Here is a 16,652-nt window from a genome sequence, read left to right on the forward strand (position 1 = left end):
TGTGTGTGTGGTTGGGGGGGGGATACAGTGAGCAATACTGACCTCTTGTGGCCTGATTTTAGTGATGAACGTGTGGTGTTTCTTTTACCAAGCTGGTCTCTAGCAGCAGTTTTGTCATGCTGTCAGTCAGGCAGTGCATCTATAACAAGTAAAACACATATTGTGGATTACACCCTTAATTAATTGTCAATTCACTCTATATGAAATTGGTAGATTGATGATCATTTGAGGATAACATTTAAAAGGCCCTGCATTGAACTAAGATGGAGTCGCTTGCGCTCGTGTGACACCGGGAAAAAAGTTCTTGAGCTCATTCTAATTTTATAACAATATTTAGACTCAAACGAATTTGAAAAAAAGTATTTTGCATATTTGCCCCAAACATTTTTGTTGTTGTAATTTTATTCAGATGGTGACAAAATTGGATTACAAATTTTAGGTGAACCCCTTAAGGAAAAGACTGGATGAATTAAAAGACCAAAAATCAACAATTAATTGATTCTAGTAACAATTATTGTCTGTGTATCTAAATATTATTCATCTGTGCCATAGAGCTACTTAGTTACCCAAAAATTATTAAAAACACATAAATGAGCCACACTGTTCCACTGGGTTACATGTTCCTTCATTAATGTAAATGTGGGCATTGCAGTTTATTTTGAGTCAATCCGACATTCACCATCCTGCAGCAGGAAAAACTCACCAGAGCACCAAATGTGTATTAATCCACCACTGAAAACAGTCCCCCCCAAATGCACTATTTACTCTATTGTGTGAGTAACACTAGCTAAAGCTACAACTTCAAGCTGTTTTAGGAAATTAATGATAATTGCTGCAAAATAAATGTATGTAGTTTGTAATTGTGAGCAGAGTTTTTTTTTTTTTTTAAGATGTAGGGGCAAACATGCTTGGACCTGGAAGCCAGTTATTGAGAGACAGTCAACCCAATTTTGGCTCTGTTGTCAACAAGAAAAATATGGAATACCTCCAGTTTTATCCTTTTAAGTTGTGTTTTGATGTTAAAAAACAAATGAACAAACTAGAAATAGATTATTTTAACTGTAGATCATGTCTGTCTTTCTTTGAATTTGAATACAGAAGGGATGGAGGGACTTGGGGTGTGCATCAGGCCTGCAGACTAAACTTTATTAGAATACTTGTATCTACTTTCTATTTAAACAGTGTTTTTTTCTTTTTGTTGCTTTAAGGGCCAATTTTGTTTGCCTCCGACTCTTTTGTCGTTCAATCCACGTCTTCTTTAAATTCCCACTTGTTGTGGCCAAATATGTCCTCCAAGATAGTCACTGCAAACCTCTGTAAAAAAAGAAAAGAAAAAAAATGCTAATGACACTGCTTAGTGAATGAAGGGAGCAGGGATGTGTTCATCCCTGTGTCGTCCCATTCAAAGCGTCGCCACTTAGCTAGCGCTAAAGCTAACTCTTAATGAGATGAGTAGACGTGTTGACAGTATTAATTAGCTCACAATTAGCGCTCCCACGTCTCAGACTAGCCACCAGCTGTTATCATTGGAGGGATTTTTTCTTTTTTTTTTGACCCAAAATTGGCCAGAGGAAGGTTGACAGGCCTCCTCACAGGAACAGATGGTGAATGCATGGCTTGTTGGCAATCAGCACGTTTTTAGCTAATGACTTAATTAGCTATGCAAATTGACAAATCAGTGTGGATATTGTCATTTAGTTGAAAAGCTCACCTAAATTAATTAGCCTGATTAAGGCATAGTGGGGTGTAGAAGTGGTCGCTAGGGTTTTTTTTGTGATGGCCTTGATAAATAAACTGCCTTGTGCTCTTCATCTGAGTGTGTTTTGAGTTTTGGGCGGGAGGGGGGGGGGGTTTGTAGTGGGCTAAGTTTTGTTTGTATGTTTACATCAATGCTTGATGGAAGTGTGCTTGTACTGTGCATGTGTGTTTAGCTTTGTGTGATTTCTGTGTACAGTTCTGGGTTGTTGTTGTTCACAATACAGAGGGTTAATCTGAGTTTGCATTCAAGTGCTTTTGTCTGTTTGTGTTCAGGTGTGTGATTGTACAGTAATCTGGGTTTGTGTGCGTGTTTATCTGTGTGTGCGTGTGAGTGTGTGTTGCAGAGGAGATGGCTGAGAAGAGCGAGATCTCCCAAGCCAGGCTGCGTTGACACACTTGGCCAGTGAAGCGTGCACTCCATTTAACTGTACAGCTTCTTTCCAGGTTACAGTGGGTGGCGCTGGGGCTCGCCAGCAGGGATGTGCTTAGTCAGTCAAAGGGAGATGAGATTCACAGTCTCGGCACAGACACACACAAACAAGATGAAGACATGCCATGATTCAGAGCTTATTGATCAATGTTTGAGTTCACAAATTACAATCCAGTGATTATTCTAACTGATTCACTTCACTTTCATGACGTGCAGAAGAATGTGTCATGAAAAATGGAATAAAACAAGCACACTCACCTTTTAAAGACTCGCCACAAGAGTCACAGATAGAGGTGGGTAATGGCCAAATCTCTCTCCTTCCCTTCCCTGACCCGCTGTGACAGGGTCATCTCTGTGAAATATGTCTTACATGATGAGTATTGATTGGGGTGGGTACAGAGCACTGGGGGAATCTTTCTGTACTGGAAGGTTTCATATTCACCGAGTGCATTGGGGTTCAACGGATACACCAATGTCTGTCCTGAACATACACACACTGAAACTTACACACACGTACTCTCTGTGTTGAAGTACCTCCCATCGTCGGGGGTTTGGGCGCTTCTCACTTAGTTGGGAAACAGAAACCCTGGTTAACACAATCACACAAGATAGATCAACAACTGTAAAGACAACAGCCGCCGAAGGAAAGTCTTGTCTTTCTGAACTTATGGTCAAATTTTTAACCCTCGCGTTTAAAATGTAAAACAGACGACATGCATATTCATTTATTTGAAGTGCTGCATGTGTTACTGTATAAGGTCTTTTTGGGTGGATGTGAGTTCATTTGATATTCCGATGGTGCTTTGCTCTCAAAATTAGATGAAACAGATATGCATTAATGTCTTCTGTGGTGATTTCTCTTTCATTTTAGCATATTAATTTTGAATCACCCGGAGGCTAAAGTGAATGGTCCTGCACAAAACTGCACACACGTTACGGGTGCCTGTGTAAAATTGATTATATTGTGTACCAGTTTTAAAACCGTAAAGACTGTTTTAAACATGTGAAACTGGTTAGAAACTAAAAATTGATTAATTAAACAGAAACTGAAATTAATTAAACAATTTTTGTGTGAGAGAAATCGATTCAAAACCCCGTTGGATAAACTAAATATTTATGATGGTCAAGAAACAAATCAAGGATTTTTGACTCTTTCACTGAAAAAAGCATTTGAAACAACAGTGACCTAATTGTATGTTATTGCCATCAATCAAACAGCAGACAAATGTAAATAAAAGTGTGCTTTTAAATAACACCACTGTGAGCGTAAAAAAAGTCAGTCCTGAACAGATGTGACCTTTTTAAAATGTGTTTGGAAGAACAAGAACAAACTTGCTCCCCCTCGTCTCTTCCTCTTTCCAGGACGTGATGGTGGTTGGCGAGCCGACCCTGATGGGCGGCGAGTTCGGGGACGAGGATGAGCGTCTGATCACTCGTCTGGAGAACACGCAGTACGACGCCACCAACGGCCTGGACGACGAGGACGACTTCACCAGCTCCCCGGCTCTGGGAAACAACGCTCCCTGGAGCAGCAAACCCCCCAACGCCCAGGACAACAAACCTGAGAGCACAGCGGCCCAACCCTCGCAGTAAAACAAAAGAAGGAGAAACAACAGATCCTTGACTTCATGTGGACTGGACTTTTTAACCTCTCCCTTACCCCTGAAGGCTGCGCTTCTACGCTTCATAATTATGTACTGAATCAGAATCTGCAAACTCACCACTGGCATGTCCAGCCAAAATATTCTGGATATTTTCCTCTTCTCTGAATTACTGTAACATCTTGGAAAACACTGAGAAATGGCAGCATTGCACAGCAATACCCACATGTCAAAGACAACAAATGCATATAAGTTGTATGCAACTGTAATATAAAAATACCATGGCGTGGGCATTTTTTTTTCAAGAATGCAGTGGAAAATTGCAGATCAAATTCTCCCTCAGATACAAACCTCTTGTTTGGAATACAACAGCTATGATTGGTTGACCTGCAGGTCACAAGTCATCATGCTGACAGTAGACAGAGGGGAGAAAAGAAGAAGAATAAAAACAACAAACATAATGTCTCAAAAAATGGCAAGCTCGACGGTGAGAAGACAAGGTGTTTTTTTTTTAACAGAGCCAATGGAAGCATCTAACCACATTGGAGACAAATGAAAACATTGTTTGAGGCAATTGCATTTTTATTAGAAATTCAGTCGGCTGTTGGTTGGTTTCTGCTGTTGCTGTTTATTTCCATTTCCAATTAGGAGGAAATAAAAGTTCTCTACCACTATGGACTCCTTTCAAACGAGGGAAAATTGTGTCCTAGTATTGTTCTTTTCACATTAATGCGGTCGTCACAGATTGTGATTTCATGCAAACAAGTTTGATTGTGTTCGTAGTCTATTGGTATTTTGCTTCTTCTCAGAATCCTTTGCAGTCCCGTTGTAATTTTGCCGATCAGTATGTGAGCTTTGCCAACACAGATTTGATGCATTAATGTTGATTTATTTTTTCCTCGAAAAAATTTGACTTCTTTCCCTTTAACGACCTACTCCCAAACTGATACTAAAGCCTTTTCCTGCATGATTTTATAGGATTTTCATTTTGTTTGATAAATGTACTTTTTAAAACACATCCGTCTGATTCTCCTTTTGGGTTTATCAGTTTGGGAACACTGTTACAAGGTTTGTAGCTCTGTAAATAGACGTGGAATCTATTTTGTCCACTGTAAATCAGTCACTGAAACCAGTTTGGATATGGCAGCTGTTTTGTTTTTACAGGAGGTTCTGATTTCCGTTGGGTGGTTTGGATGGACACTGGTTTGCTTCGGTCAATAACCAAACTCTCTAATGTTTATCATCCTTTTAGCTAGTGCAGAACCAAAGCCACAAAGTTAACAGTCACACAATCATAATACTTGCATATTCTGTGACATAAGTAGAAAACATTTCAAAATTTTGAAAGCAACGCACAGATAAAATCCCATCCACCCCAAAGTAATAATTTGGTATCCCTGTATTTGTGTTCACAATTGTTCTTTAATCTTTAATTGAATTGATGATATATCCCTGATCTCTTTTGTTGGAATTTTGTTTAAAAATGGGAAAGAAGAAAGTGACATATGTCTTTATACAATTGGATTGTATGGGTATTTATTTGTGCATTTGTAAGGAAGCTAACACATTTCTAAATATGTTTGAGCCTAGTATTATTAGACACCATTTGTACATTATATAGCAGAGGTGTTCAGTGTCATATCTGATGTCTGGTATGTATGCTTTACCATTATGTGTGCCAATAAACCGTGCTTACAATGGAGTTGCATGTGGTTTGGTTACATGCATCATGTGTGCATGTGGCATCTGTTTATTTATTAATTTAGTTACTCTGTTTACAATGATCTCTGATTAATTTGATAAAACATGGGAATGTTCACTTTTGACCATGACAACAGCAAGTGACCACAAAATCCATTTAGTAGCACTTCTGAAGCTTTTGATCTTATCACACATCCTTCCTCAGCAGATTGGAAAATGTAACAACACGAAAAGTCCTTAAAGCAATACTAGAGAACTTGTTGTACCCTAAAATAATGTTTCTAAAATAGTTTCAGTGGTTCATCAACTCTTAAAAGGGTGAATGGAAATGCTGCATTCGCTTTGCGTCTTTCTACCGGCTCTATCTGCAAGTTTGCTAGATCGGGTAGCGGATCTGTAGTTCCAATGAGACAAAATGGGACAGTTCCACTTCCAACCTGTAGGGGGACCAAAGCAGTAAAAGTTCCCTAGTGTTGTTTTAAAGTTCTCAGAAAAAGAAATACATTTAAAAATAAACAATTCCACAACACATTGCTATATCTGAGGAATAAAATTGAAAGCTCCTGAAACGCTGCTAAGTGGATTTTGCAATGAGTGTTTTTGTTGTCATTTGGAAAGTTCAGTTTTGATCTTTTTGGAAAGGGGAACAGTGTAAGGGTTTAATTCTCAACTGCATCTTAAAAGACAAAAATCTAACTTAACTTTAGAGAAGTAAAGTTGTGTTTTTGCTAACCTTTTTCATGTTCGTGGCGATAACTGGTTTAAGAAGATTATTGGAAATTACGTTATAAAATGAGTCAGTGATCTTAACAGTGTCGTTTTTTGCGTCAGTCTCTCAAAATAAAAGAGAAAAAGCTTCTTTCCAGAGCTGACATTTTCTGCTGATATTTAATGATCAATAGAGAAATCTATCTTAGAAGAACCCAAGATAAAAATAGAGATGTTTTCACCAAAAAAACACTCAGAAGACCAAGATGCTATGCAGCCACAAAAGGTGTTTTAAAAATGAGGTGTGACCATTGTCATAAACATGCTTTAACATTTAAACACTAATTACTTGGTTTCATTTAACTGCTCATACATTCACTTTGATTAAATTGTTAATAGTTCATGCACTTTCTCCTCTGCTCGTTGGAGATGTTTTAAAAGAATTCTGGGAAATGTAGGAAATCCCTAAACGAATAAATCCTGGAATGTGATGAAGATGTCAAAATAATATCTAGTTGTGAATCTGGGCATTGATTTTTTTCTTGAAATTCTAGCAGCCTTTAGTATGTTTATTGCAGTTCTGTCAATATGTTCCTATAGTAGGATGCTGCCCTTTTTAAACAACAGCATTGGACAGACGAAATGTTTTAGGCCCATATGTACAGTTCATCTAACGGAAGTATATGTAGATTTGATTTATCTTCATTGTATTCATCCCTTATCTGCTTACTTACTATTACCTGAATAGTTTTGCTAAGTAAAACCTGGAGCATGTACAAAAGTATGAACTACCCAGCAAAGTTCTGTAGAGTAGGAACAGTCCTCGCTGCTGTTGTTGGGTAGACTTTAAATCCATGAAGATTTGATGGAACCTTGGCGACACCAAGTGGATTATCGTGGGAACTGCAACAACATTTATTATTTTATTTTTCACGTGTCACTCTTTTCTTTATCTCTGTGAGAACATGCTGATAAGAAGCACATCTAAAAGTTGACCAGATTTTGATCTGACACGTAAATACAAAAACGTTGTGACCAAATCAATTTCACTAAAACCTATTTCATTTACTATTACATTTATTTGTAAATAATGGCAGAAGAAATACACATTTCAAAACAACATATGTTTTTTGTTATATCATTAACATATATTGTACATTTGAATATACCGTACATATAATTTACATTAATATTTATGTCATATTCAATCAGCTCTTGGCAAAAATTAGTTAGTCCATATCTTTATTTTTTTTAGTGAAACTAACTTTCTCTTTATTGAAATAGACAAACACGGTAAGCACAAGTCCCTTGTCCTGAATGGGAGTATTACCTTTCATTAACAGATCAAAAACTAAATAATTAAGTACGTACACAATATGTAAGTCTTTAATTTTCACAGCCTTTGGTTGTAGGGACGTCAATATAATCAATGTAGTCCAATGTATATTGTTATATTATAATAATTAACTGTTGAATCTTTTTTCGTCCTCGAAACTTCACCGTTATGGCATCGATTGTTTTTACACCTTTCCTTAATGTCTATGACCAACTAGTCTATGACACATAACCACACCACAATACGGTGACGTTGCCCCATGTTGCATCTTTATAGGATGGCAAATGCGTGGACAGTTCCTTCCTGCCCTACTCTGCCTTGTTCTTCCTCCAATTGGCTTCCCTTGACTCATTTACCCTAATCTTAACCAATCCCACTCCTCTTGCCTACACCTAACCAACCCGATGAGAGCAGGTAACAGGTGCTAGCCAATCAGTGTGAGAGTGGGACGGGCCATGTCTTTCCTATTCCTTCGCCGTCCTAGGAAAACAATTTGGTGCTCAGGGATATTGGGCTGCCAAAGTAAAGATGGCGGACTTGTCGGGGACCGATCTGTCAGAGGAGCTAAAGAAAAGACAGAAAAGACCGTGGGGTGATTTGCACAAGTCCGGTAAAATCGGTATAACTCCTGAACTGCCAGAAACGTTGGGATTTTACGATATAAACTCTGTCAGGAGGGAGCAGCTGGAGCATCCGGCAGGTAACCGTTGGAGCCCCCTCACGTTTCTGACGTTACAGCTAATACAACAAGGCGTCTTAAATATATTATTTTAGTTTGTCGACTGTTAAGCATTTTAATGTTGTGACTTCATGAGTGTGATATTATCACGATGGCAATCAATTTTATCTAAATAAGTTAGAAAAGCTTCATGAGTAGCTAGCGTTACGTGTTGACGCTCAGTCGATTTTACTATCAACGCTTAGTGTTACAGTCAGTGCTAGCTTGATTAACTAGCTAGCTAATACTGAACGATGACGATAATGTCTCCTGCTCACTAAAACATAAATGTAACTGACCCAATAGAGTCATTCTTTAAAACTAGTTCTGGATATGTTATTTCACTATCTAGCTATTGTAGTAAGCTAGTTTGCATGGCTGCATAAGCACCACCTGTAGTTAGCTGCTTAAAGTTCAGTGAGCAGTAAACACTATCTAACTATTCCCAGTGCTCCCTACGGGTCAACAAGAAACGCTTGAGGTGTTACACCAATTTCTGTCACTTATCGGGTCGTGTTACCTAATTAATTTGAGCTGTACTTCCTCTGCAAACATCTGTATCATAAGATATGATCATAGGTGTAAAGACAAATTAATTGACAAATTACTTATTGACATTTTTTAAATATTCTATCAATCCTTGCAGTTATTTTTTAAGCACTGTTGCTAAACATACCTTTGCTCCATCTGCTCCAATGGGAGGTGTTTGTGTTTGTGTTAGTCATAAATGATGGTTAACGGAATATTTGAATGTATCTTATTGGCTTTTGACTGTGGATCTGATTAAAAAATAACATTTATGATGACAAAAATGCCATCTATATTATAACATAAATGTTTCACTGGTTAATAATTGATCAATCATAATAATATTAATAATAATAATTCTTATCAATAAAATGATCAGCCGATACTTCAAAATAACCATTAGTTGCAAGCCTACTCTAATTACACCTTAACTGGTCAATTATTTTGTCTTTTTTTGTAGTTATTGCTCTTAACGTTATAGATTTGGGTACACCACCATCGAAATACCATAGATGCACCACGTTTGGTAACAGCCATTAAAATAAAGATGAAGAAAGTGTTTGTAGTGGAAGTATACTTGAAACATGTCATTGAGTCCCAGATTTGATCTAACATGGATCCTCATTTGACCGGCACATTGTACATTTATTTAATCAGGTACAGGGCATACGTATCTGAGGTTAGGTAAACACTACTGAATACATATTGGGCAGTATAAAGTTCAAATACTAAAGACCCTGCTGCTGAGATAAAATTAAAATTTCTTCTAGTGGAAAAACATGTAATTGCCAATTTTACATTGTTTCCTTTTTCAATTTGAATTAAATTTATATTACAATGTTCTTGGGCCCTAGTTTATCTGACTTTTAAATATATTTGTAATCCAGGCATGTTTGTGGTGCTCTCAGCTCAGTGTGCAATTTAGCAAAGTTGTTGATTGTTGAGCCAACATGTTCTGTTAGGTCATGTGATTGTTAACGTACAAATAGTTTATTTTTGTCTTCAGTTTAGGAAGCGTGGCATGTTTGACAGGATCTCACAGGTTCAGGTCAAGTGGAAATAATTTCAACACAGTGGGGTGGTATTGACAATTCAACTAATCCAGCCTGTTTGCTTTTTCACTGTTTTATTTTTTTGCATTCATTTAAATGGTTAATAACAAGATAAATGACTTGATTCTAATTTTTGTATCTTTCAACCAATTTTAATGCATTTAGGCCTATTAAGTCTGTCTTTTTCATTTTGAGCCCTGGAATCATTTTATGGATTTCCACTATTTTCTGACATTCCATAGACCAAATTATTAAGCAGTTCATTAAACTAAGAGTCATATTTGGCACCTGTAGCCTCAATATACTCGGCCATAGAAAGCTGTATGCCAGAGTTACAATAAACTGTTACTAACACTTTACTCACTTTCTCTCATTCATGTTAGTCATGACAAAACCTACTGTATCACAAATAAAGGTCATTTAGCAGGTTCAGTCATTATGAAGTTGTTTTCAAGGTGCACAGTGAACAGTGAGCTAAAAATATTGTTCAACCTCCTGTTTTCATCATCCAAAGAAGTTTCCTTCTCTTTTACTGTGCAGTGTGTGACACTCAAAACGTTGGTGCTCTCATTGTGTGAATGATAGCTGTTGTTGTAGTTGTTGCAGACAATGGCCTTGTGGTAACACTGGTGCTCTGATGTTGTTCCAGATCCGTCGTTGACTCGCTTCATTAGCGCAGAGCTCACCAGAGGCTACTTCCTGGAACACAATGAGGCAAAGTACACTGAGCGCAGAGAGCGAGTTTACACGTTCCTGCGCATTCCCAAGGAGCTTGAGAAGGTACTTCCTGAACTCAGCTGCTGTCCCTCTCCTCTCTATTGTATCTGTCTCCAGCTGTCTGATGTTATTTCATTCAGTTTACAGCTCACAGTCAGGCCGTACTGTGTCAAACTAATTATTTTGGTTATTTATCAAATAAATAATATCAACTACAGTATTTGTTAGCTAAAGCTTCACAAAGGAAGGCTTTTCCTGCGTGCTTTGTCCATTTTCAAATTTTTTTTTTTTAGCTGTAGTTCATATAAAGTTTGAAATGTCAATACATCAATCTAGTCTTTGTCTAATATTGATAGACAAAGTAATTAATTCAAATAAATGAAAAATAATATTGAAAATGAAGAAATTTCAAAAATCATTAGTTTTATTCTCAATTACACAACACTTGTTGTAGAAACATAGACTTTGTACACCTAATGGAAGTATTTAAAATAATATAATATTTAAAATAAAACATTGAATTTTGCTGTGTGACTCACTGACACCAGTTTATTTTTGTTGTTCTTGCCATGAGCCACCAGGTGGCAGTGTTGAAACATAAAATGTGGTTAATCTGAACTGTGTGCTGCATCTCTTTAGGAACGTGTCGCATACATACCTGGTAATCACCTACCGGTATACAGTATTGCTAATAAAAATAAAACCTTGTAGCTTGTTAAGAAAACTGACCCAAGTTATTAAATTAAACAATTATGCTTTAAAATTGTACAATTAGACCTTTGAGACTATCCTCATCTGTATATTGTTTATTGTTTCTGAAGTTGAGTAGACCCTCTTTCTGCAAAAATAGATCCAAACAAGCGAGCCCAGACTAGCGTGGCTCTTACTGGCTTGGTTTTTATTTGGGAGCAAGAGAGCAATGTGTGTAAACATAAAAAGCCTCATTGAGTTCACTATGTTAAGCAGGCTAGCAGCACCTTCATGGGCACCTGACGAAGAGTCAAGTCACATAGAATCCACCAATGAGAGACAAACCCTCCCACCAGCTTTTCCCAAATCATACCTCATGCCTTTATGTTTCGCTTAGAAGAAGGAGTAAGAAGACAATTCACTTATTTATTTTTAAAAATGAAAAGCCAATGGCTGTTTGGATGTGGAAAACTGTGAAGGTCCTTTATGTGTCTGCTGCCTAATTAGGTTTAGACCTAACCTTCTTATTTTAGTGTTGCATGGGGTTTGTTAGTTTTTGCCTGGTTTTTCTTTTGATGGAAAGAAGATATGTTGTCCTCAGAAAATACGAGAGGGGACATTTTCAGCTAGAAATACTTTTTCTAGCCAAACTTTTTCACAGCCTCTGAAGGGCTAGAAATACTTTTTGGATGTGAAGAAACTGTTGTGTGTCCCTCCAGAGATGATGCTCTTGCACCCCCCAACCCCCCCTATTATTTGGTTGTTCTTGTCCTCTGACACAGATACATAGTAAAAGATGATGATGAGTAAATGTGTCTTTCAGGCTGTACGCTATCTTTCCCACTGATGGTCATTGTTTAACAGGGAGGTTTTGCTTCATGCTTACTGTATGTTGTTCACTCTGACAATCATTGTTTAACTTGGAGGTGTTTCGGTGTGACTTTTGCAGCTGATGACTTTTGGCTTCTTCCTATGTGTGGATGCATTCCTGTACGTCTTCACTCTGCTGCCCCTCAGGGTGCTCTTGGCCGTGCTCCGCCTCCTCACCTTGCCATGCTGTGGCTTAAGGTTAGTGCCAAAACACACACTCTCCTACCCGTACACCTTTCCAAAGAAAAACATGTAAACTAATTCTACCTGCAAACCAAAAGTACCGCTTAACATAAATCTACATGCAACGTAAAATATAATCACCCAGCAGCACATAACAAGACTCAGGAATAAAGCTGTACTGCACTAACATTCTACTGTATGGGCTGCACACTTAAATATAACCACATATCTTTGATAATTGATTATAATGATTATTTATCAGTTTTCAAAGTAATTTTAATAAAAATAAATAAGAATGTAGAGTATGTTTCTTCTTTTTTTTTAAAGTTTTGGCTGCCAGTAAGTGCTAGCACAGGAGTAGAAGGATGGTACTTAAGTATTTTATTGCAGATATGTATGTGTGTATATATAAATATAGAAATACACACACACACACAGTAGTATTACTTTTTTTTTGCTTAAGGAAAATATCTGAATATTTCTTCCACCACTGAGAAGTGCAGTAAACATACAGTTTCATAAGTACCCAAAATCCGCCCTTCTGGACACTGCTTGTATTCCTCACCTCACCCTCTATCTGATTCTCCCCCACGCTTTCCTCCCCCCTGCAGGGCACGCACATGCCCCTACTGCAGGAGAAGCAGGTACGCTCCCTAAAGCCTATCAGGACTTAATTCATGTTATCAATGTCCTAAACTGGCCTCCACCTCCATTCACCAGTTTGTCTTCATCTCCATTGTGTTTGTTAATATGCAGCTCGGCACCTCATGTAATATTTCCATTTTTCGGGCGAGAGCAGCCATGTTGGTTCCGCGTAGGTCTGTTTTTTCAAACTCATCCAGGGAAGGTTAGGTGAGAGTGCATGCTCATTCTCATCACCATGTTGCTTGTCAGTGATACAGCGACACATGCTTAAATTGGAGGGCAGCTTATTGGACAGCTCCTCTAGGGCAGTTTGGGTCTCATTTGTCTTGTTTAAGGGAAGGGAAAACTCTGCTCATTCGCCTTCCTTGCACATATACCCCCAGCTGCTCTGCAGGTTGCAGTTGTGTTTCTCTAAAAAGGTTTTGCATCAGAAATCAAGCTTTCTCTTCGTTTACTCGTGCAGTCTTAATGCCTATCAGGCTAATAATGCAAACAGTAAATGGCACATAGTGATGGCTAATTGGAATGCAGCACAAAGCTGACTGCACTCAAACATACATAGCATTCATGTGTGTTTTAGAGATAATGCTTGTAGAATAGAGATAGTGAGAACTGCTTTGTACTGGCTACACTGCCTGCAGCTTTGCCTCCAGTGAGCCGAGTGTGTCGCACATGTAGAGTATAAAGATGTAGTACCACCGTAACAACCTAAATTCAAAAGCTACTGTTTACCTAATCGTGTTTTACAGACACGTGTAATGTTGTGAATCTGATAGTTGATCGGAAGATTGACAAAAAATTAACCAGTAATAATTTTTATTACTGATTATTTCTTTTAAGTCATTTATCAAACAAGACATGGGAAGACATCACCTTAAAGAGGCTGTACATGATATTCATAATATTAAAATAGCAGCAAACACATATTTGTAATGTAAAGATATGGTGGAATAATGGCGTCCTGAAGAGAGAATGAAGTCACACTCCCTCTGTGTGTGTTGTAGTCCAAGCAGTCCTATTTTATGTTCATAGTTTTTATTCTGTCTCTACCCTCAGTCCTGTATCTTCTGCTACATTAAACTGTGTCATAGTAAATAAACATTTATTTATCTATTAAATAATAATAATTGTACATTGAGCAGTGATCAAAAACTTTACATTAAGTGGGGAAAAAACTAAATTCATTAATGGGTAATTGGTAGGAGCCTACCTTTTGTTGTTATTTTTGAGCCATGCTTCTTTTAAATGAATGACTACAGAGGTGGCCACTGGATGGAGCCGTAGCTTCAGCAAAGAAACCTTTAATATCATAGAGATGCCTTTCTGATATTGGTAGTACAGTTTATCTGACTCTTATCCTTGGTCATAGGTATAGATAGAAGTACACCTCATCAATGTAACTCTTGGAAACCCTTCATAAATTCAGTGTGGTCAAACTAAACCCCAACTATTATTTGGTTATGAAGGCAATCGTTGACTTCAATGCTTTGAACAAAACGGCCCAAATATTCATCTTATCAATTCTTTCCACAGTTGTGTGCTCATCTGCACACAGTTCAGAAGACGTTTACTTTAAATAAGCTTATTTCCACGTCTTCCACTACTCAGGCCATTTTCTCCTCTCTTTCTCAGCTTGGAGTCTAAAAATAGTTCACATCCCCACACCCTCCATCTCACTATTTCTTCCATCTGAAACATGATTTCTTTCCCTCTATTATGTTTTAAAAAGTTGTAACTGGACGAGGAGTAGCCCTGTTGTTGTGTTGCAAGACTAATACACAGCCTCTGAAGTTAATTAAGGTATGATGGCTGTAAGAGTAGCCAATTGTTGTCCTGTCTTGTTTTGTGCTCTAGTGAGTTAGTTAGTATTGTGGTTTATAGTGAATTATTGGAGAATTGTTACCTGTAGGATAGGGTTCAACTTCTTAATTATGAAGAGAGATAGCTGTAATTGAGAGAAATGTTATTGTATTCTCTGTGGAAATTCTGTACGAACACCACAATATTTTTGAATATTGAAGTTGTGATTTATGTTCAGTAAGAAGCCTGTGTGGTGAGTGTATTAACCTATTCTTCTTGCTGTAGTTAGTAGTGGTTGGGGACACATATAGTCCAGTCACACAGCTGACAGGTAAAATATGCAGGATGTCTTGGAGTTAAGCTCTCTCTCTGGCTCTTCCCGGTTATCCCTGTCCTAGTAAATACTAAATAACCAAGCCTATGGATTTGTCAGCCCTCCTCTTAACATGCCCTCAAGCTGCCACTGCCAACCATTGCTATTAATAATTAAAGCTGCACATGTTTTAAACTTGTTGTTGCCCATTAAAAATTATATTTAATATTTCCACAATGCTACACACATTTTGGTAACAAAATTGAAAGATTTCCAGAAAGATAAATTCTCAAACACAGTCTTCGTTGGTGTGCTGTAGTCAGATTGGTAGATAAGAACAACACATATTTAATATTTATACAAACAGAGGCACAGAACTAAAACAGAAACATATTAAAATGAAATTACTGTTATGAATAAGATAACATTTAGTATAAAGGAGATACTGACTTATTGTGTTTTTGTGTTATCACTTTTTGTAGCCTTTTTTTGTTTATATGTATCTCATTTTCAACAGGATTAAACTATTTACCCCCCTATGTGTTGACCTACTGTGTCCTCGCATGGGATTAGCAGCGACTCAGAGCTGCCAAAACCAGCACTAGTCAGTACTGTTGTAGTCATGGTTACACACCTGACTTCAAACACATGTAATTGTTCACTCAGGTTATATGATGTTATTATTGTGTGTACATGTTAAGAATAGACCCTACCTTTGGATATACTGTACTTATCAGCATGCAAGTATGTGTTCAAGTATGCAACAATGTACTAAAAGGTTGGTTAAATGTGTTTCTATATTCAACACAGATACTGTAAGTTGAACATCTGTGTGTTTTGTGTGTGGTCAGCGGGTCTCGGCTGCTGCAGCCGGCGCAGGTATGTGACGTGCTGAAGGGTCTGATCATGGTGCTGTGCTTCTCCATGATGCATTATGTTGATTACGCCATGATGTACCACCTGATCAGAGGGCAGTCTGTCATCAAACTCTACATCATCTACAACATGTTGGAGGTACTTCACGTTTTATACATTAAATACTGACATTTGCTGGTCCAATAACTGCTCGTATTAAACATCGGTGGATTCAAACCTTCAGGGGCATTCAGTTTTTTACGATTCTGTGTATGTCTGTTCATCCAGTTTTGTGGATACAGTGTGGATATTTTTTGATTTACTGTAAATACACACAATAAATGTATAAATCTGAAACACTTTTTCTAACCGTAATGGACCAAATGCAAAAAAGAAAAGAAAAGAACAACAACAAAACTTAGTTCGGGTAGTTGTGATCTGAGAAAATAAGACAAGAAATGTGTGTAATCACTTGCTTATAGTGAGACAAATGTAGGTTTATTTCATAGCTTTAGATTGATTTCCTTTTGTTACAGAAAAATCACCCATAGTACTGTACTAATGTTGGGCCTTCAAGTGGAAATGTTTTTTTCAAAACCAGGGAATTACCTTTACATTTTTGATGTGGCAAGATGTTTACATGCAACATACACTCACCGACCACTTTAATAGGTACCCCGTGCTAGTAACGGGTTGGACCCCCTTTTGCCTTCAGAACTGCCTCAATTCTTCGTGGCATAGATTCAA

At 37.7% G+C, this 16,652-nt stretch overlaps 2 protein-coding genes across 11 annotated transcripts in view; both read left to right on the forward strand.

Moving 5' to 3' along the window:
* The window catches only part of ldb2a (LIM domain binding 2a), an 85,693-nt gene extending 80,202 nt beyond the window's left edge, over positions 1-5,491 (forward strand). For all 7 annotated transcript variants that reach the window (XM_034883708.1, XM_034883701.1, XM_034883703.1 and 4 more), the window contains one exon: positions 3,551-5,491. In XM_034883708.1, coding sequence (XP_034739599.1) covers positions 3,551-3,781 — 231 coding nt within the window. In that variant the 3' untranslated portion in view covers positions 3,782-5,491. The remainder of the gene's footprint in view (positions 1-3,550) is intronic.
* A 2,473-nt stretch (positions 5,492-7,964) lies between these two features.
* tapt1a (transmembrane anterior posterior transformation 1a) overlaps positions 7,965-16,652 on the forward strand; it is a 30,550-nt gene continuing 21,862 nt past the window's right edge. For 2 of the 4 annotated variants that reach the window (XR_004658375.1, XM_034884481.1), the window contains exons 1-5: positions 7,965-8,234; positions 10,482-10,612; positions 12,189-12,307; positions 12,904-12,936; positions 15,902-16,064. Coding sequence is in view for 3 of the 4 variants with exons in the window: in XM_034884481.1 (XP_034740372.1) it covers positions 8,063-8,234; positions 10,482-10,612; positions 12,189-12,307; positions 12,904-12,936; positions 15,902-16,064 (618 nt within the window). In the remaining variant the exon portion in view is untranslated. Of the gene's footprint in view, positions 8,235-10,481; positions 10,613-12,165; positions 12,308-12,903; positions 12,937-15,901; positions 16,065-16,652 lie in introns of those variants that run through there. The other 2 variants (XM_034884482.1, XM_034884483.1) reach the window with 2 other exon arrangements.

Source organism: Etheostoma cragini, chromosome 10 (genome assembly GCF_013103735.1).
Source record: "Etheostoma cragini isolate CJK2018 chromosome 10, CSU_Ecrag_1.0, whole genome shotgun sequence".
NCBI classification, from domain to species: Eukaryota; Metazoa; Chordata; class Actinopteri; order Perciformes; family Percidae; genus Etheostoma; species Etheostoma cragini.